General features: G+C 55.3%; 1 protein-coding gene across 1 annotated transcript in view; it reads right to left on the bottom strand.

Moving 5' to 3' along the window:
* Window positions 1-26463, bottom strand: part of HCN4 (hyperpolarization activated cyclic nucleotide gated potassium channel 4) — a 44952-nt gene extending 18489 nt beyond the window's left edge. Inside the window, exons 1-2 of the mRNA XM_027067734.2 lie at window positions 25438-26463; window positions 1491-1914 (exon numbers count right to left, since the gene is read on the bottom strand). Of these exons, the coding sequence (XP_026923535.2) occupies window positions 1491-1914; window positions 25438-26231 (1218 nt within the window). The 5' untranslated portion in view covers window positions 26232-26463. The remainder of the gene's footprint in view (window positions 1-1490; window positions 1915-25437) is intronic.
* Between the last annotated feature and the right edge of the window lie 554 nt (window positions 26464-27017).

Genomic DNA, 27017 nt, shown 5'->3' with positions numbered 1-27017 from the left:
GCTTTGTGTCCTGAGCATAGGAACTTCTGTCCAACCAAGCAGAGGGGTCCTGGAGACCAGAAGACCAGCAGTGAGCCACGGCAAGAAATACGTCTCTGTAGAAGCTTCCCCAGGCTACAGCCTACTCCAGACCCCAAGGTGGGCAGCCTCACAGAGTATGCCTACCTCCGCCCTGACACTTCCAGGCTGGCCTGCCTGCCGCCGCCGCCAAAAGGTGTAAGGTGGATGGTGGCAGACACAGACAGAAGCGCTTGCAAGGTCACCTGCTTTTTCTCAAACGCCAGCCCATAGCCCTCCTCTTGTCCTTCCCACAGATGACTGCATTCAGCCCATGGCTGAGTTAGGTTTGTTCAGAACAGTGTTTTTTTACACCCAGTCCTTTTACAATTTTTTATTTAGTTTCTGTAGCCAGTGCTCTGCCCACAGCCCCTAGGATCCCTTTACAGTTTGTGCACACACAACTCCAGTCTCCTCGGAGCTTTTCACTCCCTATGGCTAGCACCTGCGGCTCTTTGTCGGCAACCTGCCCCAGGCTGCTGGAAGCCGCTTCGCCTGCTAGCACTGAGCGCAGGAAGTACCCTGAACTAATGACAGACATGCAAGGGAATATAAAAACTCCAACTTCTTTGCCCTGACTGGGACAACTCAGAGGTGTGAGGTAAGAGGTGTGAGGTATGCTGTCCCCAGAGCTCCCCATGGGACTTTGCTTGATGGTCACCCTTGTTTGGCCTCCTTCCTTCTTTCATGTGTCCCTCTTCCTTAGTCCCCCATCAGATGATTCCTGGAAACACTCCCCACCTCAACCCCACTGAGAGAAAAGCCACTTTCATGCAAATCCTCACCTCAGGGTCTGCTCCAGAAGAACTCCCAGGATACCTAATAGAGTTGCCTACAAAATTTGCACAAAAATCCAGATTTCTGCATCCCATGGTCAACCTACAGATCTAGCAACCCTGGGCCCTTTCTCACTTGGCAACAAGTGGCCAGAGCAGAGTAGAGGCAGACAGAAAATGTTTTTCTTCAGTTTTCCCCAGTCTACCACACTCTCTACTGCCTTCAGCTGGCCCTTTTCACCTATTCGCGTTCCCTGCCTGGCCCCTGCCAGCTCATGAGTTTGCATTTCCTACAATATAGTCCAATGGTTAACAGTGCAGGCTTTGGAATCCAGGTTCATCAATTACTGATTCTGTGACTTGATATAAATCCCTTAAACTTTCTGCCTCTCGGTTTCCTTATGTAAAAAACGATGTACCTATATGATACTCTCTACAGTTGTTAGAGACTTCAATGGGATACTGCCTGTAAAGTGAGTTTTACAGTATCTAGCACATAAGAGGTCAAGAAATTACTAATATTTGTCCTCTCGGAGCAGATGTGCCTGCTACAATCTGACAGCCCAAATCCAACTATCTGAGATTACCTGGGGGCCCCTTACTCCCCCTGGGGGTAAGATACCCCTTCCCCCAAGATGTTTGGGTCTGACCACTCACCTCTTCCCACTGATGAATATATCGAATAAGGCGGGAGAGACGCAAGAGGCGCAGGAGGCTGAGGATCTTGGTGAAGCGGACAATGCGCAAGGCCCGGGCAGTCTTATAGACCTCTGAGTCAATGCGTGTCTCCACGATGAGGAAAATGTAGTCCACAGGGATGGACGAGATGAAATCTACCACGAACCAGCTTTTGAGGTACTTCATCTTAATCCGCTGCGGATCCAGGATGATCTCTGTGTTGTCCTCCACCACGATCCCTGTGCGGAAGTTGAGGACCAAGTCGATGAGGAAGAACGTGTCCGACACCACATTGAAGACGATCCAGGGTGTGGTGTTCTCATCCTTGAAGAAGGTGATGCCCACGGGAATGATGATTAGGTTTCCAACCATCAGCAGCAGCATGGTCAGGTCCCAATAAAATCTGCCCAGAGACACAGGGGTCAGTCGCCAGGAGGACAGACAGAATGAGTTACAGACTATGGGAGAAAACTCCAAGGGACAGCAAACGTTGAAGAAGGAAGTCTCGGGAGGTTCTGAGTCACTGGGTGAGAAATGCACATGGGTACCAGGGGAAGATATGGAGATTGGCATAGAAAGGCTCTTCCTTCACTAAGGATACCCTCTGCCTGCCCCTCTGTCTGCTCCCCTGACCCCATCCCCACTCCCCAGTGGGATTCAGGCTGAAAAGCAAACCACAACGATGATGTCCAGAGAGAAGTGCAAAGCTATTTTAGCAGCAGGAGTAGCTCGCCCCACAACACCCCAGGCTCAGGCTTAGCTGCTCCATTCTCCCTGAGGGTCAGCTGTGGTCTGAGACAGGCTGGCAGGCAGACATGCTACAGACCGTGACCAGAGAGCAGGGGAGGTCCAGACACACAGCAAGTGTCTGGGTGGAAGGATGCTTGGGATCCACTCCCAGCTCTGTCATTGACATGCTGTGTGACATCAAGCAGGTGGCCTCCCTGCTCTGGGCCTCAGTTCCTTCACTGTGCAATCAGGGATGGAGCCTCAATGCTTTGTCCTATAATTCTGAACTGGCCCTCACCCACACTGACTTTCTGGGGTCCCCCTTTAGGCTATTTCTTATTGCCAGAAAATGTCTGACCATCTCTCTCCTCAGAGGTTTGCATCCTAACACAGGGTTAGGGAAGGACAGTGAAATCTTCAAGGGCAGGAAGTGTTAATAAGGGGATTTCAGGCACCAGTGAGGTGCCACTCGATGCATTGGAGTGAGATCAGTGGGGGCTTTAGAGTATCATTTCTCCTAATGCGTCAAAGCAACTGCAAGTGTTTCCTGCGGGAGGTGGGGAGGGCCCCCTCAGGGTGAAGCCACCTGGCTCATCAGGAGCCCCTTTGGAGTGTGCAGACAGCACAGGTAGGCACAGACCCATGTCCAGAAGGTGTGATCAATCAATCCCAGGGACCCTGCCCGAGTACCAGCCACCCTAGGGCTGGCCCCAAGATCTAACACTTGCACTGCCCAGCTATTTCCCTCTGCTATTAATTTAGACAGTTACACGATGATAGATAAAGGTATTAAGTCAGGAAGAAATAAGCATGTTCTCCCCCAAGAGAAATAACCTTTCAGCCATCTTTAATTCTCAACTACACGAAAGCCAGGAGGGAGTGGGAGACAAAAAGACAAGCTTTCCTCGAGTCTTCAGAGGGTCCAAAGTGCTCCTGCCAGAAGAGTTCCAGGTTTGGAAAAATATTACTTCCCAGCAAAATGTTTCCTTTGCCAAATGCAAAATGGTGCTATGAGTCAAGGAGAGGGTAGGGCCTGCTTCACTAAAGGTGGGCAAGACAGCTGTCCCACAACACACAGCTCAGGGAAGCGCAGCTTCTGGAAAGGGAGCTTTGGAGAGCTCTTTTGAAAGCCATGCCATTTAGGGCCTCAAGAAAAGACTTCAAGTCAGGAGCCTCTCAGGCTAAATATTCTCATTCTAAGGCTAGTGCCAAGAGGTCAACTTCAGCTCCTTCCTTGCTCTACAACCCACCACCCTTTCTCCAGCCCCAACACCCCTATGCCATCTGGGAGAACCCAATCTATGACCCAAGAACCCACCCCAGTCATCACACCCACTACACAGAATACAGCACATCCTGCTAATGACTCGTGGGCCCCAAGAGAATGGTTTCAGCTTCTACGGGGTGTTCCTGAGCTGTGTATACTCTCTACACAGCCTCATGCATGTCATTCAAAGACAGCTGCAGATGCTCATTAGAAGCCACAAACAGGTATCCCCATTCACACACACAGTATGGAAACACCCCTATATACACATGGCCACCATTCCTTTTCACTTAATCTCTTGGAAGAAACAAACAAAACAAAACTGGCATAGAGAGACTACTGAGGGCCTTGTGGCCCTCTGTACATAAAGCTAATAATACACCCAGGCTAGAAGAGTTTCTAAAATTAACAGAGCGGGCGCAAAGCGGCTGGGAGTGCTGACTCGGGCAGGCCTCCCACTCCAGCGGGTTTCTACACTTTTCCCAGCTCTAGTTCCCTCAATTACAGACCAAATTTGAGACAGTAATTAACAGGAGAATGTTTGCACTTAGTGGTCTTCATAAAACCAAATTACATGAGGGAAAAACAACCATTTCCTTGCATTCTGACTAATTATTTCAAGCGTGAGTTTCCAGATGCTAAGGGATATTTCTGGTGCCTGATCTGGGCTGGGGTCGGAATACTGGAGCATTCCTCCCCACAAACCACTATCCTGAAGCATCACAGAACTACCCAAAAGGCAGCATAATATAGTGGGAAGAAAGGCTTTCAGAGCCAGCCAACCTGGGTTCAATTCCTGGTTCCATCATTTACTAGCAAGTCACTTAATCTCTCCATGCTTCAGTTTCCTTGTCTGCTCAATGAGGATAATAACAGTACCAAACTGGCAGAATTGTTGTAAGAATGAAATGAATTGACGTTTGTAAAATGCTCTGGCCTATGCCTATCTGTATCACTAAGTGAGGCAACAAATTCACAGGAAAGAGGTGAGGGAGGTGAGGGAGGAAGACGAAATCTTCCAAGGAAGAGCCAAAGCAAAGCATCTACTTGGGGGTGGGGGTCGAAGGGAGCTTAGAATGATTCTGGGAGAATCCAGGAGTGGAAGTCAAGGACCACAATATTCTGCGAACGGTCAGACAACAGAACCAATCTACCTTGGCAGACAGATGCCCTGACCTCAGGGAGCTCATGGTCCAGTCAGAGCACAAGGCTTAGTTAGAAGACAGGTTGAGCAATGATGTAAGAAACCATCCCAGGCAGCAGCCCATGCAGCTGAGAAGGTGAACTCCTGGTGGCCCAGAAGGGCGAAGCCAGAAAGTGTTCCTGGAGGAGCTGGTCTTTGGAACCTGTCCTTGGCCTTGGAGACGACCTCTCCTTACTCTTGCAAGATGATTCCACAGACATCCAAAAGCAGGGCTGGACGAGGGGTGAGGAAATGGTTCAGCACCACGGACAGCTCCCAGCGCCAGCGAGCCCCACTCTGTTGGTCCAGCCAGGGACGGTTTGCAACAGCCTCCCCACTGCATCCTCTGCTCCCTGGGCCCCTCTTCTTGCCAACCCCAGTGATTAGAAGCATCTCAAGTGATTCCTTAATGTCCCTGGGCTTTTTTACGGGGGCTCCTTAGTGACCGAATTCATAAAGCCTCCAAAACATTTTACATGTATCAAGCGCTTGCTTTGTGCTTTCCATGCATTACTTCATTTAATCCACACCAGCACTGAGGTGGCTGTTAACATCTGTATTTTGCAGATGATGACACTGAGGCTCAGAAAGAAATATCTACCTAAGACCACACAGCTAGTGAGGAAAAGAACGAGATTCAGAGAGGTCTGGGGGACTTGAGAGCCTGACTGCTTAGGATTTTAGGCACCTCAATGGGATGCAGGGAGGGAGACAAGACTTACTGGCATTTCTGCATCACACTAGGGAGGTAGCCTATCACAGCAGGTGTGGTCCTCTCTTGTAGACGAGAGAGGAGAAGAGATATGGTGACAGATGGTGACTACACTTATAGTGGTGAGCACTGAATAATGTATAGAATTGTTGAATCACTGTGTTCTACACCTGAAAGGAATATAACATTGCATGTCTGCTAAACCTCAATAAGATTTTAAAAAGAGGCAGAAGAGAGACTTGTGAAGAGGTTTTGAGGAGACCCATCCTCCTGATGTCAGAGCCCTCTGAGGTGCTTCGTGGGTGGGGGAAGTAGCACACCTTTCAAATATTAAAAGCACCTTGGTCATCAGCAACCAGGTACAGTTGTGTGAATCTGTAAAAGGGGAAAACTAAGGTCCATGGAGGAACAGTAACATTTCCAAAACCTTGAGCTGGATGCCCCCTATTTCCCTAGCACCTCACTGCCCCTGGAGTCATGCATAATTAAATTCCACAATCCAGGGTACACACTCCATGGTAGCGTGTGGAAAGCCCTGGCAGGGAAGTCATGGACAGCCAGACTCAGACATGCTGGAGTTGGCACATGCCTGCATTAGAGGCCTTGTTCTCTCCAAAGCCAGAGGACCCTCCCGTATCCCAGTGTTCTCAAAGATAAAGGGAAGCCCTGGCCAGCAACACACCTCACCGCGGTTTCAGCCCCATGATCCCAGGCCTGTCCTCCCTCATTCCTGGACCTTCCTTCCCACCTGGCCATCCAAGCAGGCAGGTGGCCTCTCAGCAGGCGGATGTGGCCCGAAGGCCAGCTTTGGAGGAGGTCTCATGTGCAGAAGGAACGGGGGATGGCAAAAAGCCAAGCAGCCCTTTTACACTGACACCTGGAGCATTTCATCATTTGGTCTGAGAGGAAGGTTATGGTCTCAAGGGAGCTGAGGGAAGCGAAGATAGGAGGCTCCTGATCCTGAACGCAGAGACTCAAGGACCAGACCAAGGGCCCTCTTCTTTCCTAGAGGCTGAGAGGAGTGAAGGGTAATAAAATGGGAGCAGGAGAAGTAGAAGCCGAACAGGGATGGCCTCCTTCAGCCTCCTCTTGCCCACATATGCCCATGCTTGCCCGTGAGCACATATGCTCATGCACACAAATGCATGCACATGCACACACGTGCACATACCTGCACACGTGCACATGCACACACCCACCCCTGAATACATTTTTGTACACGTTTCATCTATGTGCTCCTGTTAATTTTTCCCTCGTACACACATGTTTGCATACATTCCCTGGGACTCCTGCCAGCTGGAAGAAAGAGTGTCAGCGTTTTGCCCATTACATTCTTTTCCATCCTTCAGGATTCATCTGAAGGGCTACTTCTTCCAGGCTTCTCCCACCTCTCACTGATGGAGCCTCAGCCCAGCCTGAGCCCTGGCTTTGGACCTCCTAGAACGCTGCATCTCCCTGAGGGCAAAGGCCTTGTCCCAGACAATGCTGACTGCAGGCCAGGGTCCCCATGCTCTCTCCCCGGTGAGTGGCACACCCAGGGCCCCATCTTCTACCCCCTCCCTCTGTGTAGACACCTCTCCTAGCGCCAGGCCTGCATTCCCACCTGCCACCTAGAGGGCCCGCTGGCTCCTGCACCCAAGCCCAAGGCTGAACTCAGCATGCTCCTCCTCAGAACTAAATGGTACAGTCAGCATTTCAATCACCTGGGCTTAAAACCACAAAGCTGTCCTCAGCTGCTTTCTCTTTCCCGCAGGCCCCATATGCAGTGACAAGTCTTGTCCAGCATCCTCTACGATGGCTTCTGGATCTGTCCCTGACTGCTCTGTTCTAGATCAGTTCCTCACTGCTCCTCACCTGGACCCATGTCCCTGCTGCCTACCTGGATCTAGCCTCCACACTCTTTCCTTCCAACTCACATGATCTCTGGGTTATCTTCCCAAATATTATGATTACATCACTCCTTGCAAGCTTGAGCAGACTCCCACAACTACAGAAGAAAGTTGAAGCTCCAAGATCTGGCCTCGCCTGTGCCCCACTTCTCCTGCTTCCTTCCCAGTAGCCACCGGACACCTGACCCCTGGCTCTATCGCCATCCACATTCTCGCTTCTCCTTCTCCTGAGAACCACCCCAGCCTCCTGAACCCCCAGCTTGTGAAATCCCTTCCCTGTTTGACTGCCTCCTCCTCCGGGAAGTTTGTGTATCCGTGCTGTGTGCCTGGGAGCAGCTGTCGCATCCTGCCCCTTTTAGCAGGCTCTCCTCTCTGCCTCCCAACAAATCACAGAAACCAGAAATCTGGGAGTCCTCGTGTCTGAGACAGGGATGGCAGCGGGGAGACCCCTTGGGTTCCCAAGCCATCCCTTGGTGTTCCAGGCCCAGCACAGACGACTGACCCATGTGACAGTGAAGACAACGAAACTGGAGGGGGCCAGGGGCCAGTGTTTTTTGGAGACTTATTATTTGCCAGGCCCATTTATTTACTCATCTGAATACCTTATATGGATTATCTTATTTAATCCTCACAAAAACTCCGCAAGGGAGATACTAGGATTATGCCTATTTTACAGATGAGGAGACTAAGGCACAAGAAGTTGAGAAGTTTGCTATAGATGGTGCGTCAAGAATTGAAGCCTGAAGAACCTGCCTCCAGAATCCCACTTTTAACTACTCTACAGAAATATCAATCCGGCTCGTAGTATTTTCCTCTCTCCCAAACTCTGTACCTCCTTCTGCTTCTCCTGCCCTCACTGAACTTGTCTCCTGTGCTCTCTTCACCTGCATCCTCCACCTCTTTACTTCCTGACCCCTCCGGTGCTTCCCTTAAACAAGCCTTCGCTGTGTCCTAAGGACATCACTCTCCCAGTGCCACACACCTCAGCGTCGGGGGTGGGGTCGGCATCCTCCCCGCTTCACGCTGGTGCCACTTCCTGCCGGCGCTGGAATGTTTTCAAGATCTTAAGAGCATCCTGTCATTTTCTGGCCATCCTGCCAACATCCATCTGCCACCCTTGGGGACCCTGGCAGTGCCGACACTTGGTTCACAACCTCCCATTCCACTCCAAACCCTGCCATCGCCCTGGGTGACTTCTCCGTATATCAACCCAAACGCCCAGCTCCTCAGTGGCTTGGTGCCCTGACTCTAATGACCGCACATCAGTCACCCGCTCCTGCAGTGTGGGATGGACCATGTCACCGTCCCCAGTTCTTCCATCTCTCACCCCAACCCCCTTTCCCTCCAGCTCTCTTAGCCAGTCATGCTAAGTCTATTCCTTAGTGTCTGTCCCAGGAACCGTGAGTCACAGAACCCTCTGCCCCCTCTCCTCCCCTGAGACATACTGGTCCAGGTCATCCACCTTTCTCGCCCAGTCCTTCTGGCACCCACTTCACAAGGTCACACCCTGGCTCGGGACCACCATTCACCCTTTTCGTGCTTCACAAAACTGCAGAAAACCCCACAACCTCAGACCCGTCCTACTAAATATTTAAGCACCTTGGCTCCTGTGCCTCACTTTCCTCATCAAGGCTTCCATATTCAGCCGGACTTCCCCTCCACCAGCCCAGCCTTCCAGGAGACCCTAGGAAACACCCGACACCCTGCTCCTCCAGCAGCCATTTCAAATCACCTCCTCTCCTCAAAGCTCTGAAACTACTTTTCCGCCCATCTCAGCAGAGAACACCGTCTTCTACTGCTTAGAGAAAAGAGAAGCCACCAGAATGTCCCCTTTCTCTTTCTGCCGCCAGACCCCTACCCTGCTTGCCTCTCCCTCATCCACCTCCCTCCTCCGGTCCCAAAGGCTTCGGTGACTCCTCCACCTGCCTCTTGACACCCATCCCCTCCCCCTCCCCAGGAATGCTGACCCATAGGTTACCCCTCCCTTGTCTGTATCTTCGGTCTCCCTCTTTACCCATCCCTTCCCATCAGCTTGTTCTTTTAAGCTCCCTTCATTAAAAAAAGTAAAATGGAACCACTCCGGATCCCCGCTGCCTTATCTCTTCTCCCCTCAGAAATGAGCTTCCTGGAAGAGGCGCCCCTCCCTCACTTCCCACACTCCTGTCGGCCCCCCAGGCCAAAGCACTGCACTGGGTGCTTTGCGGTCTGTTCCTGGCTGACCCTCGCTGTGGGTCACTCTGCGGAGGCCCCTCGCCCCGCTGGGCTTTCTCCCTTTTCTCGGCCTCTCTTTTTCCTTCCCCCGAAGGGGCTCCTCTTCCCCTGCAAGACCTTTAAGTGCTTTTGTTCCTCTGAGCCCCGGCCCCTTCTCTCTCTACACGCCGTCCCAGGGTGACCTCACCAACTCCCAAGGCCTCCGTTGTTCGGCCTCTCTCTAAAGCTCCACACCCACGTGTTCGCCTGCCAACCACCCCTTTAAACCTGCATGTTGTGCAGGAACCTCATTCTTGCCACATCCAGGTATGAGGAAACAGCTTCCTCCAAACCCTTGTGCTCCCAGCACGTGTTCCTCCAGCCATCCAAACGCTCGGTCTAGAAACCTGGGAGACACCCTCCATCTCCCTCACCCACCGACCACCCACTCAGAGAATCTCAGCAGCACACCACCTGGCCTATCCCGTGGCTCCTTAACTGGGCTCCTGGGCGCTGGGTGGGGCCCACATCCTGCCACCAATCCACTCTCCATGTGTTGCCAAGCCCAGAAGCCTTCTGCGCTCCCAGCTAAACCAAGTTCCTCACCGTTGCCCCCCGGGGCCATCCTGATCTGGACTCTGCCTCCTCCCCGTGTCTCATGACCCTTCCTCCTCTCGTCGCTCTGCTCCAGACATACCAGCAGCTTTCAGTGCCCCACGTACACTACGCCTCCTGTCCTCTAGGGCTTGCCTACACACTGGTGTCTGCCTGGATCTCTCCTCCCCACCCCTGCCCACCCCAGGCTCCTTGGCTCAGAGGCGTCATTTCTTTGTATCCTAGGAAATCTGGTTAGGTGCCCCTTGCGTGTGTTGCCCTAGCATAGTATTTATCACACCACGATGAAATGGTGTGTTTTCATCTCGTGGTCTATGCGCCTCTCGGAACTTGGCACAGGGCATTCAGGGCCTTTTGCATGGTAGGTCCTGACAAATGTGTGAATGGATAGGTGAATGAATGAACGAACGCAAGCCTTGGGGAACAAAGCTGAGTGACAGGTGGCCCAGCAGAAGCTGCGTGAAATGGCAGCTCACTGAGACCCATGAGGCTTTCACAGGGCCTCGGATGATCAGGGTGGAACTTATCCTGTCCAAACCCCGAAGACTCCAAGACTCCCAGGAACATCCGTCAGAGAATGGCCCCCCTACCTGGTGCTGAAAACCATGGTGGAAAATTCACAGAGAAGGAAGGGCAGAGTTGAGGGGGCAAGGGGGACTAGGTGAATGAGAGGCCAGGAGACGCATGCGGGTTGGGGTTTCTGACAGAACGGGATGACAGGAGGAGCTGGCGGGGGGACACAGTGGCTTCAACGTAGGCATGACTATTTCCAGCCTGACCAGCGCAGGCGCCTGGTAGTCGAACACCCCCTCATTAAGGGCATGGCCTCTCATGAGGATTTTAAGGATTCTCCCTCCTCCCCAAATAGGCCTAGCACAGAGATCCAGGAGGTGGGGGTGGGCAAGGGGAGGGGGCGAAGGGCAAGAGCAGCAAGGAGGCTTCTCCTAGGATCTTCTCCTAGGATCCCCCTGTGTTGCCCCCACCTTGCAGATCCAGCATGAGTCTTCTGTCCTCAGCCCCACCACATGCTCCCCGAGAGCAGAAACGATTGCTCTTCCTTTTCTGAGATGTGAACACAGAGCTGGGCCTTGGGGGTGGGTGGTGGGGCGAGGAGGGCAGTGGCCTCTCGGTAAAACTGTCTTATCGCTAAAGAGATGGGTGGCTGTTGCCAGTGGGAGGGCAGGGGGGAAGACTGCCAAAAATAAAAATGAAAAAACTACCCTAAAATGTTAACGCTGATCACTGCTACGTGGTGGGATTATGAGTGATTTTGTTTTCTCCATCACACCTTTCTATATTTCCTACATTCTGTTCTATTTCTAGATTCTTTATTTTCTTAAAAGTGGGCAAATATTCCCTTTATGATCAAAACTCCGAAACCTGCCTTTAACCGATGACCATGCCCCATGCTGGGAGGAGTCCCCTCGCGTGTGTCAGGAGACAGACACACTGGGTCCCCGGGGGAAACTCTTAGGCAGCCAGAGTAAACATGCAGGAAATGTGTTAGCAAGACAGGGAGGTCAGGATGAGCAGATTTTTTGGAGGAGGGCAGTGATGAAGGAGGGAGGGAGGCCATTTGAAGGGCAGGTGTGATAGGCAAAGGAGACCACGTGCCCGCCCACAGCACACACGTGGGCACGCACACAGGCGAGCTGGCTTCCTTGTCTTCTCTCCCTCCCAACCTTAAAAACTGGATCTTCAACCAATCCTTCCCTGCCCCCCACCCTGTCCAGGCTCCTGTTCGTTATTCTCTGAGGCGGTGCGGCCCAGCCCCCTCACCACCCCACCCCTACTGGAAGAAGCTGCCGGCAGCCTGTCTGGGGGTTGGGCGGGGTGCTCCCTGCCTGTGCCCCTGGGCTGGCATTGTAGACTCTCCCTCTCCCTCAGGCTGGAACTCCACCATCCGGCAACCAACCAGGGCCAGGCTGGGCCCACAGGTGTGGCGTGTGAGGGCATAAACCCCCATTCTCACCGCCCACTCTTTTGACCAACCACCCTGACTTGGGGGTCTCCCCCCTGTAAAAGATTAATTGCTCCCTTCCTCCCACCAGCCTCTGGCCACTAGGGCTCTATTTTTAACCCACCTCAAACCCTCTGACTCAGAATCACAGGGCTCCCAGGTAGCTGCTCCCTCAGCCGGCAGCCTGGGGCTGCCTCCAAAACAGATTCGGCACCAAGGGCATCTGGTGCTTGGTTTATGGGTGGCTAGCTGCGATTTGGGCGCATTTTTATTTTCTAATTTTTCTATGTGACTTGAGGAACAAAATTTGTTTTTGTTTTTGTTTTTGAAGTCCCAAAGAAGACCCATTCCCCCGTCTCTTTGCGCAGTCCCTCCCTGTCCTGGGGCTGAGGCCCTAGCCTTTCAGCCTACAGTGAGGGCTAGACTCTGCTATTCCCCAAGCAGAGGTGAGCTGAGGGCTGTAACTGATGGAATCTTCCCCTTCTGTGATCTTTCAATCATACAGCACAGTGCTTCACAAACCTTAATATGCACACAAATCACCTGGGGCTTTCACCAAGACACAGACTGAGATGTACTAGGTATGGGGTGGGGGCTGAAATCGGCATTGCTGATAGGCTCTCTAGTGACACCGAGGCGGCTGATCCAGGGACTACACCAAGGAGCCAGGCTATAGCATATGGTAGGGAGGTCAGGCATTCTAGTGTTTAAATACCTGGCTGTGTGGCCTTGGAAAGATCACTTAACTTCTCTGAGCCTGTTTTCTCATGTGCACAATGAGAACATTAATCCCACCTCACAGGATTCTGGGAGAATTCAGTGAGATATTCATAATCTGCTACACAGTGTAAATACTCAGCACATGCAGGCTGTTACCATCACCATTATTATTCTTGTGACCACTAACATGCAGGTCCTGGCCTGAGGGCTATGGGGATACTGACGTGTGTGGACTGGTCCCACCACAAGGAGCCCTCAGTGTGGTGGATGGACAGACCCACCCCACACGGGAGCTGATGATCGGGACCAGTTCCATGGGCAGATGAGGCCATAAGCCGGCGGGGGCGGGTAGTGAGGGGATTGTCTGGCTGGGGATAGCTGGAGGGGAAATTCAGCCAGGCTTGAGACAGGGACAGAGAAACGGAGCAGCACGGCCTGCTGGGCACTAAAGCCCCACACAGGACATGGCCCGAGTGTGTCCACTGGTCAGGAAGGTCAGTGTTGTGGTTACGGGAAGGAGGTTTACGCTGCACAGCAGAAGGAATCTAGGCCAGGGGCACACGAGTCTTCGGTTCTAGCCCCTCTCCATCTCTCACTTGCTGTGTTCCCCGAACAAGTCCCTGCCTCTCATAATCCTTTTCTCAGTTTCCCCACTAATGAGAGAGGATGGAACCAGCCGATCTCTGAAGACTCGCCAACTCCATGCATCTCTGCAGTGCAGAGGCTAGAGGCCAGCCAAGGGCAGCTGGCCAGATGGAGAGCTCGCTGAGAGAGAAGTATAAACCGTAGAGAACCCTGACACCCCGTCCCCCAACCCAACACTGGTCTGCAGAGAAGACGGGGGGGCCACCCGAGGGCCAGACTGAGAAGCCATGAAGTTTGCAGAGGAAGAAAGTTCCTCCAGGCAAGGGACTGTGGCTGCACCTTCTCAAAGGCACAACTGAGCACGGGCCCCGCCATAAGGAATACCAAGATATCAGCCCATCGCTCCTCCGATGGGCTCAGACTTCCTCTGGAGACCCTCAGTCTGTGCATGCACAGATACGCTAATGTAAGAGGAAGCACACATAGCCACACACATGTGTACAGCAGGGGTCATCTACGCTCCAGCGCTCCGAGCTGCCACGATGCTGTGTGCCTTCAGGCCAGCGGCCTAACCTCTCTGAGCTTCACCCAGCTCACAAGACCATTTGGGGAAAAATGGGGAGGGAACTAGCAGTTGGAGAACTTACCCGCCCAGCTGACAGGAAACAAAGAAGGCTCAAGCACAGCTGTCCCCTCTCAGGAGAATGGAACAAAAATAGCGTACTGCTGTGGAGTAGCACGTGAACTCAACCTCGGGGGATCTCAGGTAGGGGCGCTCACCTGCTCCTGAGCGAGGGAGCGCCAGTGTGAAGGGGGAAATGAGATGGATTCAGGGCAGAAGTGGTGCTCCGGTGACAGATGAGGCTAACGAGGACAAGGACGCCGCGGGAGGGCTGCCCCACAGAAAGTAGCTAAATATTGACTCTAGGAGGGTCTGCATGGCCCCCTTCTCGCTGGGATGGGGGTTCCCTGGAGGCGCCTGGGCTCTTGAGAACATGAGCCAGATGAGACTCCGCTGCCTTCCATCTAGGAAAACACAGTGTGACAAGGACGCAGAGTGATGGCCATGTTCCCTGGGGTCCCGCCAGCCTCCGGGTTTTACGATTCTGATTGCTAACAGAAGAAAAGGTAACGACTCCCCGGAGAGGGGCCTATCATAAATGGGCTCAGATGGCGGGCTGGGGAGCAGGCATTTCACCCCCAGGCTCTGGGGAGCACCGGAGGGCTGAGGCAGACGAAGTGTACTCAGAGAGCTGCAGACTGCTTGCGCGGAGACGGCCTTAGGGGTGCCCAGCTCACTGGCTCCTAAAGTGACAGAAGTAGAATCATCTGGGTGCTCCCCACAATTCTACCCACGCCGGCCCCACACAGGGAGGCCCAGGCATCCGTAATTGCATACAGCTCCCAGGGGTCTCTGCAGCCTGCCGATTTCAGCTCTGGGGTCTTGAGAAAACCCAACCCCTCTCTGGAAGCATTTTCAGATGAGGAAAGGCAGGCGCAGGGAGGTGAGGCCTCGGCTCAGTCCTCACAGCCGGACGGGGCAGAGCAGAGTATTCACTGGTCTCTTATGATGGGGGGAGGTCTGAAGTGGGGGGCTCGGCTTGTCCCCAGAAGCTGTGGAGCAACACAGAGGGATGAGGACTCCTCAGAGCCTCTGGGACAGGATGAACAGCTTGTCGCATCTCCTTCCCCTGCCAGTTCCAAAGCCGAAGGTGCTGCTGGCCTGCCCCGAGGACCCCTCCAGTCACAGCTGTCTACTACGACCTGTGCTCTCCACGGATCCTCACATCTAAACTCCTCCGAGGCCAGGTCTGAGCTTCCAGGAGGGGAAGACTGGCCCCCAGGAGAGATGGCTGGAGGAGAGGGGGGTGGGGTTTGCCTAGGGAACAAGAAAGCCTGCTCTCCACTCCCACAGGGGCCATGGTCTAATGGCGGAGCTCAGCAGACCACATGGATGCCACACAACATACTAGGGAGCCTCCGGCCTGGCCCCCAGCACTGAGGGCTAGCAGAGCCTCTGCAGAAAGAGACGCGTATGTAAGGAATTCCCACATCCCCAGGAGCCAGGGGCTGCACAACTCCAGGATCATGCCCCGATAGGCCTCGGCGGAGTCTCCAGAAAGAGGGAGGGAGGTTCTCATCAGTTCTACTCATCAGCAGTGCTGTCCCTGCCTTGCTGGCTCAATTTGTACTAATGGGGTCAGGATTACGGGTTCAATACCTATTTGGGCAATTAGCTTTGCTCTCTTCTCAGCCTCAGACGGAGGCCTGACCCTGGACACTGAGACAGGAAAGGACTTTGCTGAGGTCATACAGCGGAACAGGAAGGGGGTCAGGAGGGCAAACTCGGCGTGGAAGGGGTGGGCAGTTATAAGTCAGGAAAGCTCAGGATGAGAGGATCTGGGGGCTCCAGGGTGGGCCAGCCCCGATGCTGCACACACAGGCCCTAGCTGTGGAGTCTTCCCAGCTAGACCATGTTTCTTCTAAAAGGTGCTGGTGGCCCTGTAGGCTTGTCTTTCCTGTCCCTGCAGAAAAGAACAAGCACCTCGTATCCTCTGACAGACTATATAGGTGGGAGAAACCCCTGGCTGCCTTTGGCGATGAGTGGCCGCGGACGCACGTTAATCATTGACAGGGGCTGCTCCAGCTTGCAACAGGGAACTGCAGGGTAATTACTTCTGGGCTCCAGGCCACACACTCAGTGACATTAATGCGGTGGCAACACCTGCCTTCCAGGCTGAGTACAGCAGGGAAACAGGGTCTTCTCAGAGGTTGTGCAGCTGGGGCCAGGAGAGCCGCCTGGGCCACAAGAACCCAGACAGTCCAGAGGGACGCACATACGCATGCAAACATATGCACACATACTCAGACAGCATCAGGGGCAAGACCCCGGGCAGTGGGGTCACAGTCCTGAAGGGTGAAGGGCAGAGCTTAATGAGTACAGGTCCGAAAAGGCAGATTTGGGGGCGCCTGGGTGGCAACTTGGGCTCAGGTTATGATCTCGCAGTTCGTGAGTTCGAGGCCCACATCTGGTGAGCACGAGCCACGCTTGGGGCTAAGCACTGACAGTGCAGAGCCTGTGTGGGATTCTCTCTCGCTCCCTCTCTCTCTGCCCTTTGCTCACTCGCACTCCCTCCCTCCTCTCAAATAAATAAATAAATCTTAAAAAAAAAAAAAAGGCAGATTTTGAGTGACCTGCTCTTAGTGCTTGCCAACACCCACCCCAGCCCCTTAGCTCCATCTCCCAGAAACCTACTTACAAGAAAGTGTGCTGAATGGTTCTCTCTTTCCTTCAAATCAGCTCAGATCTGCTTCCTCCAGGAAGCCTTCCCTGACCATCAATCCATAGTGATCTACCCTAAGAGGCGCTGAAATCCTATTCTCTTCTTTGCCAGGTAGTTAGTGACCCCCATCCACCATAGTGGGTGAAAGCGGTCTTGGGATGGAGCATCTGGTCTCTGAGGGGGCGTGACCCCCCACCCCCCTCCACCTTAAGCTTGCCCCCCACCAGGCCCAGAAGACAGCGTATTAGCCAGCCCCATGTTATGCATTAATGTCTGAAAGCCTCTTCACGTAGACATAACACGTCCACCCACACAGATAAATGCTTAGACAGACACAAAATCATCAGCAGCCAATTATCAGGCCCCCACAGCTGCCGTGAGCAGACCCGGAGGCCCCGCTGCTGGCTCCACAGTTTATGGAGCGGGGAGTGCAGTGGCTCGTCGGGAGCCCCTCTGTCAAGCCGCCACACGCCTCTGCCCAGCCCTGAGCACGGCTGTGCTGGAGCCCCGAGCCGGCTGCCTGGCTGGGAAGACAGACACCAGCCCCAAACAATGCGGGAGCAGAGTGGGGCGGGGAGCCGTCACGTGTGAGATTTGGTGGCTCCGGCGTCAGCAGCAGTGGCCCTGTTGTTTATTTATAATTTGTACTTTACCTCCCAGAGAGGACCGGAGGCAGCTGGCTCAGATGCTAAGGGGTGTAGGCGCTCAGGGAGCCTGAGAAAGGGGAAGGGCACAAGGTGGGCTGGGCCACACGCCCACCTTGCCCAAGCCCTGGACGCCTCAGCAAGGTACTGACGTTGGTTCTGGGACTCTGTTGGAGGGCTCCAGTTCCTGACCTCAGACCAAGGCCTTATCTTGGTCTCAGGCTGAGCCCTGAGCCTGGTCACAGCGTGGGCCCAGACCGTGGCCTCAGATAGAACCTCGACCCTGGACACACACTGAGTCCTAAACCAGGACTCCGCTTCCTCACTCACTTCTCTGGAGGATGTGAGGAACAGACCACGTGACCACCTATTTCTCTGGTGGAGAGAACACAGATACCACTGACCACTCGTCCCCTTCCCCTAGGAACCCTAATCGCCCCTATTGAAGAAAGGTGCATCAACAGCATCTGGATATGGTGCCAAAATCCCAACGGCCTCCACACCAGTCAGGATCCTGGTCCAGCATCCCCAGGGGCGGAGCAGCCCCAGCGTGGGGAGTCAGGGCAAGCATGTCTCAGTCTGAAGTTGCTGATATGGAAAGACTCCCTTCCCACTGGATAAGCTTAAATTAAAAAGGGACTCTGAAAATACCCATCATCTCAAAATTCAGGCATGGAGCTGGGGCAACCAGAAAAAGCTCCGGTGAGAAGACCATTCAGGACCTCCGGCTGGGGTCTAGGGGTGGACTGTGGAACTTTATGATCTTTGCAGCCAGATGTTACATAACCCACTTGGGTTCCGGTTTCATCTCTGACGTGGATTTATTCTGTGACCCTGGGCCGGTGGCTTCCCCTCTCTAGTCCTCTGCTCCCCTTTTATTTTAAGTTTTCCATATTATTAGAGACAGAATGCGTGAGCGGGGGAGGGGGCAGCAGGAAAAAGAGAGAGAATCCTAAACACCCTCCACACTCAGTGCGCAGGCCGACTCAGGGCACCTCTCTGCTCCCCTTTTATAAAATAAAGGCTTTCGACCAGGAGCTTGCTAAGGTCTGTCCAGATCTGGTATTCTGAGGCCTGTTAAATTTCCCATGCCAGCGCAGCCCCATCTCCTACAGCCCCTCTTCACCGATAATGTGTGGTCAAACATTGTCTCCCGTTTTTATTCTCAGGAGAATGTTTTCTTGAACTACTTTTGTAGTCTAGCTTTTTAAAGCTAACAAAAAGAGAAGAAGAAGGAGACAAAGAGGGAGGAAGGAAGGAAGGAAAGAAGGAAAGAAGGAAGAAAGGAAGGGAGGGAGGAAGGAAGAAAAGGAAGGGAGGGAGGAAAGAAGGAAAGAAGGAAAGAAGGAAGAAAGGGAGGGAGGAAGGAAGAAAAGAAAGAAGGAAGAAAGGAAGGAAGGAAGAAAGGGAGGAAGGAAGGAAAGAAGGAAGGAGACTCAGTTTCTTTATCTGGAAACTGGGGGTAATAGAACCTATTGTTCAGGCCACTGTGAAGAGTAAATAAAATATGAGACATAAAAGCTTCTAACAGTTTGGTACATGGTACAGATAGTTCACAAATGGTAGCTATTGATCTGTGAATCCACCTGGCTTTAGTTGGTTTGAATCTAGGGTTGTAAACTCAGAAGCCTACAGGGGTCAGGTAGCTAAACGTGCATAAATGACACGACTGGGACCTTAGGGACAGTGGGCAACTGGAGAGCAAAAGTCACACTAAAGGGGGCAGCCTCTTGTCTGCTCCAGCTGCCTGCTATGGTGTGGGACGTGGGGCCAGAACTGCCAGAGCTCTCAATGTTTCAGAAGCCCGAAAGCCAAATTTTTATGTTACATCTTTCCATTTTAAAACACTGTCTCTGAGTTGTTATGACACACCATGCTGCCCAAACAGAACACATCTGGGCGCTGTATTTGGTCCCTGGGATGCTGCTTAGCAACTTCTCGTCTAAGTACTGCTGTCACATCTTGAGTACCTTTGGTGACAGGGTACTCTCCACCTCTTTGTGCTGCTTCCTCCCCAATTCTGGACAGGTGCTGATGATTAAGAGTGTCTTTCAGTGGCCTCCTAGGCTTTGGGATCACAGATCTCCAGGGCCCTGGCAATGCTTTCCCAGTAAAGCCTGGCTGGCAGAGAACATCCTCTCCAAAGCCAAGGCAATGCCCCTGCCCTCCCCATGGCCTGCTCTGGCTGACGAACGTGGATTCTTCAACATCCCCTGGGCCCAAGCAGGACCGCCTGGCCGGCCTTAGTAGCCCTTCTATTAATTAGCAACTGGCAGTGGCGGCTTTGTCGGAGCCCTTGAGCCAAGGGGTGTATGTGCTGGAGCTGGCCGCCTCCTTGGTTGAACGACAAGCCCCTCCTCCCCGCCGCAGCGACCAGGGCTGCACCTTCTACTCTGGGTGAATTCCCCCATGATGGCCAGTGTTGTGACAGGGGCCGCTCGGGCTGTGAGGACACTGCCAGCTCTGTCATCAGTATGTAGACTTGTGCCTGCCAGGGTGGGAGGGGTCAGAGAGAAGTGACAAGTCCCACCCACCAGGGAGGCTGCTAGGCATGGCGTGGGGCAGTGGACGGGGCATTAAGATTCAGACAACGCCCCTCCACCACAATCTCAAGGCACCAAGGCAGCCGCTGTTACTGGATGTCTCCTTCTCTTCCTGGGCAGCCACTGTCAGAGCCATCTCACACTGACCCTCTTACCCTGACACCTCTGGACTCTCTCACTGACATCTGTCCCTTCCCAGAAACCTCCCTGCAGCACAGCAGTCACTGCTCCTCCAGCCGGGCCCGTTCCTCTGGCCTTTGAATGGGAGAGAAGGCACCCAGGCAAGGGGACAGGATGGATTCATAAGGGTCCTCTGGCCACCTGGCCTGCCCCTGTTCCTCCCATCCCAACAACCAGCATCCAGGGCCAGCAGGGTCCAAGCCCCAGTGCAGGCGGGGAGGCGGGTCTGTGAATCCAGCTCTCCCAGGCTTGCGGCTGACCTCTGTGGCGGAGGGCTGCTCAACCCAGTTCACAGAATTCACCCTGCTGTGCTCAGTGCTAGAGGCCAACCGGAGAAGACAGAGTCTCTGCCCTCAGGGAACTCAGTCAGGGAGCGTGGGATGAGCATAGAATATACACCCAATCTGAACCTCGGTCCTACAAGCTTGGCTCTGGGCTGGGCACCAGCAGCATAGCATCACCTGAGCACTTATCAGAAACACAGAATGTCAGACCCCACCCTATTTCTGACCTAATGAGTCCGAATCTATAGTTTAATAAGATGCCCAGGTGAGCTGGATGCCACGGCGATGTGAGAAGCACCGCATTGGAACAAACACAGAGCTCCATCCAAATGCCCGGGGGTGTGTCAGGCAGGGACAGACGGATGATGGTGGCCGTGGTGGCCTGAGAGGACATCCCAGAAGACCCAGGGGCCCTACAGCATGGGAGAGGAGGGCAGAGGGACAAGCAGACAGGCAGGCAGACATCCCAGCCCTGTGTGAGGCAGGCCACCTGACAGCCCAAAGCGTCACAGCTCACAGAAGCTAAGGGAACAAGCAGGGGCAGGGTTGGGCAGGGGAGCAGCCCCCAGCCTCATCACGTGGTAGTCAGCCCACGGACTGAAGTCTTGCAAGGGGAGAACCTGGAGTCCAGCCCTCCCCGCCCAGGCGGTGCAAGGGGCCTGGCCCCATGGGCCTTCTGCGCACCTCGCATCCGGGGAGCACCTCAGCCCGGAGCTGGGTGCTGGCTTTTGCCACCAGCCCAGCCTCATCAGGTCGAACACGTCCTCGTCCCTGGAGAATCCCGCTGCCCACTGTGCCAGCTGACAGCACGGCCCAGGCAGCTCACCTTGGAATTCCCCTCTGCACCAAGGCGCCCTTCCCCCTCCCCTGGCGCCGCAAGGCCTGCAGCTCTTTTAGGCCTGGCTCTCTACCCTACAACACATGGAGGGAACACCTATATTCCTCTGTTCCCGTTAGCAGGAGCAGCATTCTTGCGCAATGGCCTCCAGCAAGGCCCACCCAGGAGGGACCTCAGAACCCCCACCCCCATCCTACCCAGGGCCAGGCCGCTCCCTCCTTCCTCCTCACCACCTCCTATGCAAATAGTCCTGCCCAGGGTTGGAGGGGAGAGGGATGGGCGTGGGACTGAGGAAACAGAAAAGTAACTAGTCCCCAGAGTGCCTCCTTCAGGCATCTGACTCTGCTCCATTTTCATTTCCATCCCGCCAGCAGTGGGAGGCCCAGGCCTCAGGTTACAGAGGGCCCCAGGGAAGGCTAGCTCTAAGAGGCTGGCACTTGCCCCTGCCAGACCAGGACTCTTTCTGGGATGGTCTAGATAGAGTGGGGCTCACAACCTACATGGTTTTCAAGTTAGGGAGTCCACAGACCCCAGAAATTGAGCATCATATTGTGTCTGGATATATGTGCCTTTTTCTCAGTAGAGACCCTATGGTTTCCAGCAGGTTCTCACTTAGGTCTCTGACACAGGTTCAGAACCACTGGTCTGAGCCAAGGATAGAGGCCCATCTGGTCCACTCGGGACTGAGGGAAGGAGGCAGTGAGAGCGGGGGCAGCGTGGCTCAAAGCAGCATCACTGGACTCTGACAGCACACTGGAGCTGCTTACGTCGACAGGGTGATCACAGTTGTACGAGTCGTGTCTGACACGAGCAACAAGATTCCCATTTCTCTAGGTGGGAAAACTGAGGCTCAGAAAAAGCTCACAACCCAAGCAGGGCCCCATAGCAGACAGGGCTGGGCAGGTGATAGGAGGTGGGCAATGGCAGTGCTTGGGGCCAGGGACCAGCACAAGAATTCAGTCTGAGGCCACCTTTGGGACTTATCAGGGCACTGGCCCAGGTTCCATGACTTCAGAGCCCAGCTGTTTCTGCCCCAAGGAAAGGACCTTTTAGGGCCCTTCCCTTCCTTACCTTTCCCTTCCTCACAGCCTCAGAAGGCTCAGGCTAGAAGAGGGAGGGGCAGAGGGCTGACAAGGGCCAAGCTTCTCCACTCTCAAGGCCAAACTGGAGTTTGGGGCACAGGAGTAGCTCCAGAACAGACACCCCACATAGGGACTTCTGCGCCAGCCCACATGTCTACCCACACAGCCCCAAGACATCTGCACAGACAGACACCTAGGCGTACACACCCCCAGGCAGAACCCCCTGGGCCTGACACTTAAAAGCCCAACAGGCTTCTGGGTCACCACTCCTTTCCTCTCTCTTTGAAAACACACTGTTTTATTTGTTTCGGGTTTGCACTGCCAAGCCCGGGTCCCAGGACACGGCTCACATGGAAGGAAGGACCCATCCAGGATCCAAGAGTCCAACAAAACCTTAATTAGCAGTTTCAAAAGGCGACTGGGGAAGGGGAGGCCAGACAAACCCACAGAACCTGGAGGAGCCATGGAGTAGCTGGGGTCATGGTAAAGAAAATCACAGGAAGCCAAGAAAAGCCGAGTGTTAGTCATGGCCCGGGTTCTGCAGGTCCCTCAGAGCACAGTCTACTCCAGCCCTTGGAAGAGGCACCCAACCTTCCTCCCCCAGGAATGGGAGATGTCGGAAGCAGCCCATGACAGTGAGCCCTGAACTCCAAACCACAAACTCAATCTATCATGGTTTGCTGGCGATTCTTTATTAAACCAATTCTGCTGGATCAATGCTTCCTGCCCGTCAAAATGATGAATAAATCCTCAACTGGCCTGAGCAATGCTTGGAGAAGCTCTTGTGAAGGCTGAGCTAGGCAGTGGGGATTGGCTCTATATAGAAGCCCAAACAAGGCCAGTGGCTGAAACTCAAAGGACTGAGGCTTGGGGTGCTGAGGGTGGGGGTGACACTAGTTTGGTGGGTTTCCTAAGCTCAGAAAACTTAGCGAGGCCCTTACCTCTTTGACCTTGTGTAGATGAGACCAGCTATTTTGGCCTAGAGGTATGACCACTGCTCCTCCAGATGCACACAGACGGTCTTTCTTGGATTTTTCTTACACTCCACCCAGCCCCAGACAGCTACAAGGCTGCGCACAGAGATGTGCGCTTCCGGCTACCGGTCCCTGTTGCTTGTTGCACAAACCCAAATTCAAAGCCCAGTCTGACCCTTATCCTGTTGCCCATTTATCAATCGTGCAGCATCCACCCTTCCCTACCCCCACCCCCACCACCCCTGCTCCGCCATGTCCTGGGCAGCCTGCAGTTAGTGAGAGATTCTGCAGTAGGGGGACTGCAGACAGACATGCCAAGATGGGCAGAGTAAGATCAGGAAGGCGGCGGGGAACTTCCCATTGATGCAAACAACCCAGCTCTTCACCATCCAGGGTAAGGAAGGTCCAGTTCCCAGAAGGTGCTCAATCAAAGCCTATGTTCTACAGAGGTCAGGCACGCCTGGGGCTTCCCCCTTGCACTCCCACATCCCAGGTGATGAGAACCTTGAACAGAGACTCTCAGACACGGAAGACAGTGAGGAAATGAACAAGGGGAGGGAAGGCCCCTCAACAATCTCAAGCGGTTGATATTGGCACAGCCCACCTGCTACCACCTCCCAGAAGTTCAGAGGGAGGAGCAGAAACCCAGGACAACCAGAGGGTGCAGGAAATACAACCCCTACCCACTCCTCCCTAGCTCAGGCTGGGATCCTTCAGTCCCAGTACTGACCAGAGGGAAGGCCACACTTTAGGAACCTGGCCCTGGGAACCAGCTACAGTTCCTGATGGTCTCTGTTCACTCAACTTGAAGACTATGCCTGTCTGTTTAGCCTGTCCTCTGGCCTCCCACACCCTCTAGAATGGGAACCCTGGGTATTAGGGTTAGGAAGAACAGTCCCTCAAAAAAATAAAGGCGGGGGGGCTCTGTTCACCACTATTTTAAGCCATCGAGTGTTGCCTGACTGGTCACTCCCAGCACGAGAAATCTCTCTCATTGGATGGAAAATGGCTTTGCTCTCATTACAAACCTGGCTTCCCTGGAGTTTGCAAAGAGGGCTCTGGGTTGGCAAAATGCTCATTTATATTGGCAGGCAAGCAGGGTAGGCAGGGAAGGGAGCTAAATAGGGGGCAGGGCTCAGAGAGAGAGAGAGAGAGAGAATAAATTAGACCCAGTTTTAAACGGTGAATGTTTTCAGACCCTCACTTCTGTCCTATGTATCAGGAAAACTCGGGGGGGCGGGCCCACTGGGGGACCTTAAGATCTTGACTGGGATAGGGGGGCATCCCTTATTTCAACTTTAGAGGCAATCACCAATCTCCTGTTTTGCAGATACCCCCACAGGCTCCAAGTGGTATCTACTCGGTCAGTGGCATCTGACTCAGGTGATGGGGGAGGGGGCAGGGTCCTTTTCCCTGACTGGCAGTTACACCATGTGTTTGGGGACCCATGACTGAACCATGAGAGTCCTAGTAGCTACTGGAGCTTGGACTGGGGTGACAATGGGGCACAGGATGAGCCTGGGGTTACAGGACAGCTGCTTGTCAGTCAGGACACCAGGCATCTTCTCTGACCACTATGAGCAAGGTCATTCTGTCCTGCCAGTCTGGATGCCAGGTGCCCAGGGTGCCTGCTGCTGGCCCACCACTTGGCATGAGGGTCTGGGCCCAGGGTTAAGGTGGGCATGGTGGGCTTTTATCCTGGACTTGAGGCCCCAGTGACCTCACTCCTCTAGGGGCCTAGCTCTCCGTCCCCAGCTGCAGCTTCCCAAGGCACAAGAAGGAGATCCTAATTATTGGAGTCAGTACCCAAGGAGCTGGCTCCTCTGCCAAGAGGTCTGTCTCTCTTCGTGGCCCTGCTCTTCAGGCTGAATGACCTGGAACTGCCTCTAGGATGGCCACCCTGACTCTGCAGCCCAGAACAGGGAGGTGGGATGTGTGGCTTAAAGTGGCAGAGCCATATCCTGGCTGCCGGCAGGGCTAGGCCAGGCTCAGAACACCTTTTTAGCCTGCCTCTAATGTGGCCTAGACCCCAAGAGGGCGAGGACTGGAGCCCGGAACAGAGAAGAAAGTTCCCAGCGCGGTGCAGGAGGAGGTCTGGGGGTGTCTTGGTGCCTAGAGGCGCCCCACTTCTCTCGGAGCTCCCCGCGCGAGGAAGGAAAGTTAACTCTGGCTGAGAGGCAGGGCTGAGAGAGGAAGCATGCCTGCCACCGCTTCAGGGAACCCATAGGATCGCCTTGGCCTCCTTACCTGAAGTCGCTGTAGGGGTGGATAATCCAAAATCCGGCCGACTTCACCCTCTCCTGCTCGCGCTCCACGGCTTTCTGGCTGCCAAACATCCTCAGGGAGAATTTGTTGACCCCGGGCTGGAGCATTGCCCCGAACTGGCGCTGCATGAAGCCGGCCTGGCCCAGGCGCACCTCGGCCTCGGGGAGGATCTGGTCGCCGGCGGCCGCGCCTCCCTCCACTTTGATAGCAGTGTCCACCGAGGGCTGCTCGCAGGAGGCGGAGGCCGGCTGCGGCTGCTGCTGGGGCGGCGGCGGCGAGGCTGCGGGCTGCGCCGAGGCGCCGGGGCGCTCGGGCTCTGCCGCCAGGCCCGGGGGCGTCCTGTCCTCACCGGGGGACGCGTCGCCCTCGGCGATGAGCCGCCGCTCCTCCGCGGAGTCATGCAGGTGCCCGTGACTGCTGCCGCCCCCTGCTCCGGAGCCGCCGCCGCCGCCGCCGCCCCGGCTGCCCAGCGAGGCCAGGCTCCCGCGGAAGCGCCTGCAGTCGCCGTTGGTGCTGGACTTGCCCGCGCCGCGGGCCGGCCCCTCGCCGTCCGCCGCCCCGAGGGCCGCGCCCCGGGGCTCCGTGCCGCCCGCGGCCGCCGAGGGTGAGGGTGAGGGCAGCGGCCGCAGCCGGATGCTCCTGCGGCTGGGGTCCTGGCGGCCCCCAGCCCCCTCCTCCTCGGCGTCCTCTTCCTCGTCCATGATCCACGCCTTGGCCCCCACCTGCTGCGGAAGGCTGTAGAGCCGCTTGCGCATGGACGGCGGCAGCTTGTCCATGGCGCCAGGGGCCGGGGCCCGGCCGGGGCAGGGGCGCGGGTGCGGCGCCGCCGACCCGCTCCAGGTCCGCCCGCCGGTCGGTCCGCCAGCGGGGACGCGTCCTCCGCCGCCTGCTCCGGACCGCCTTAGGCGCCCATGCTCGGGGAGGCTGGGTGCCGCGGAGAGGCTCCCAGTCCCGCTCCGGGTCCCCCGGCTCGCAGCGCTGCGCCTCCTCCCGGGCCGGGCTGGGCGCGGGGACCCTGCGCTCCCTCCCTCCCTCCCTCCCGCGTTCGGGGGCGCGGCGCGCGGCCCGGCTCCAGGCGCCCCGCCCCCGCGGGGAACAATGGGCGCGGGTAGAAGCGGCGCTGCGGCCGCGGCGCTCGGAGAACCGCTCTGGAGCGCAGAGCGCACGACCCGCGCGCCTCTCGGGCGTGCGTCCCGCGGGCCGGCGGGCTATCAGTCTGTCCCGCCGCCCCGGCTTTGTGGCCAGGCACTCGCGAGCTCGCCTCGCCTCCTCTGGCCGAGCCCGGCCGGCCCGTCCCAGGGCTCCCGCCGCAGCCGAGCGGAGCCCAGCGGCCCGCCGGGCTTACATCAGCGGCCGCCTCCCCCGGAGCGCCCTCCGGCAGCGCTGGGCTCCCGCGCCCCGGAATATTCATGAAGCCGCCGCAGCTCGCGGGTTGCCATAGGAGCGGCTCCCGCAGCCGGGCCTGCCTACCTGGGCTTCTTAAAGGAGCAGCGGCGCGCGGGCCGGGGGCTCGGAGAGGGGCGGAGGGTGGGGGGCGGGACCCGCGGGCGCGCAGGGTGGAC

This window comes from Acinonyx jubatus, chromosome B3 (assembly GCF_027475565.1).
Source record: "Acinonyx jubatus isolate Ajub_Pintada_27869175 chromosome B3, VMU_Ajub_asm_v1.0, whole genome shotgun sequence".
NCBI classification, from domain to species: domain Eukaryota; kingdom Metazoa; phylum Chordata; class Mammalia; order Carnivora; family Felidae; genus Acinonyx; species Acinonyx jubatus.
This window is presented reverse-complemented; position numbering and strand designations above follow the sequence as displayed.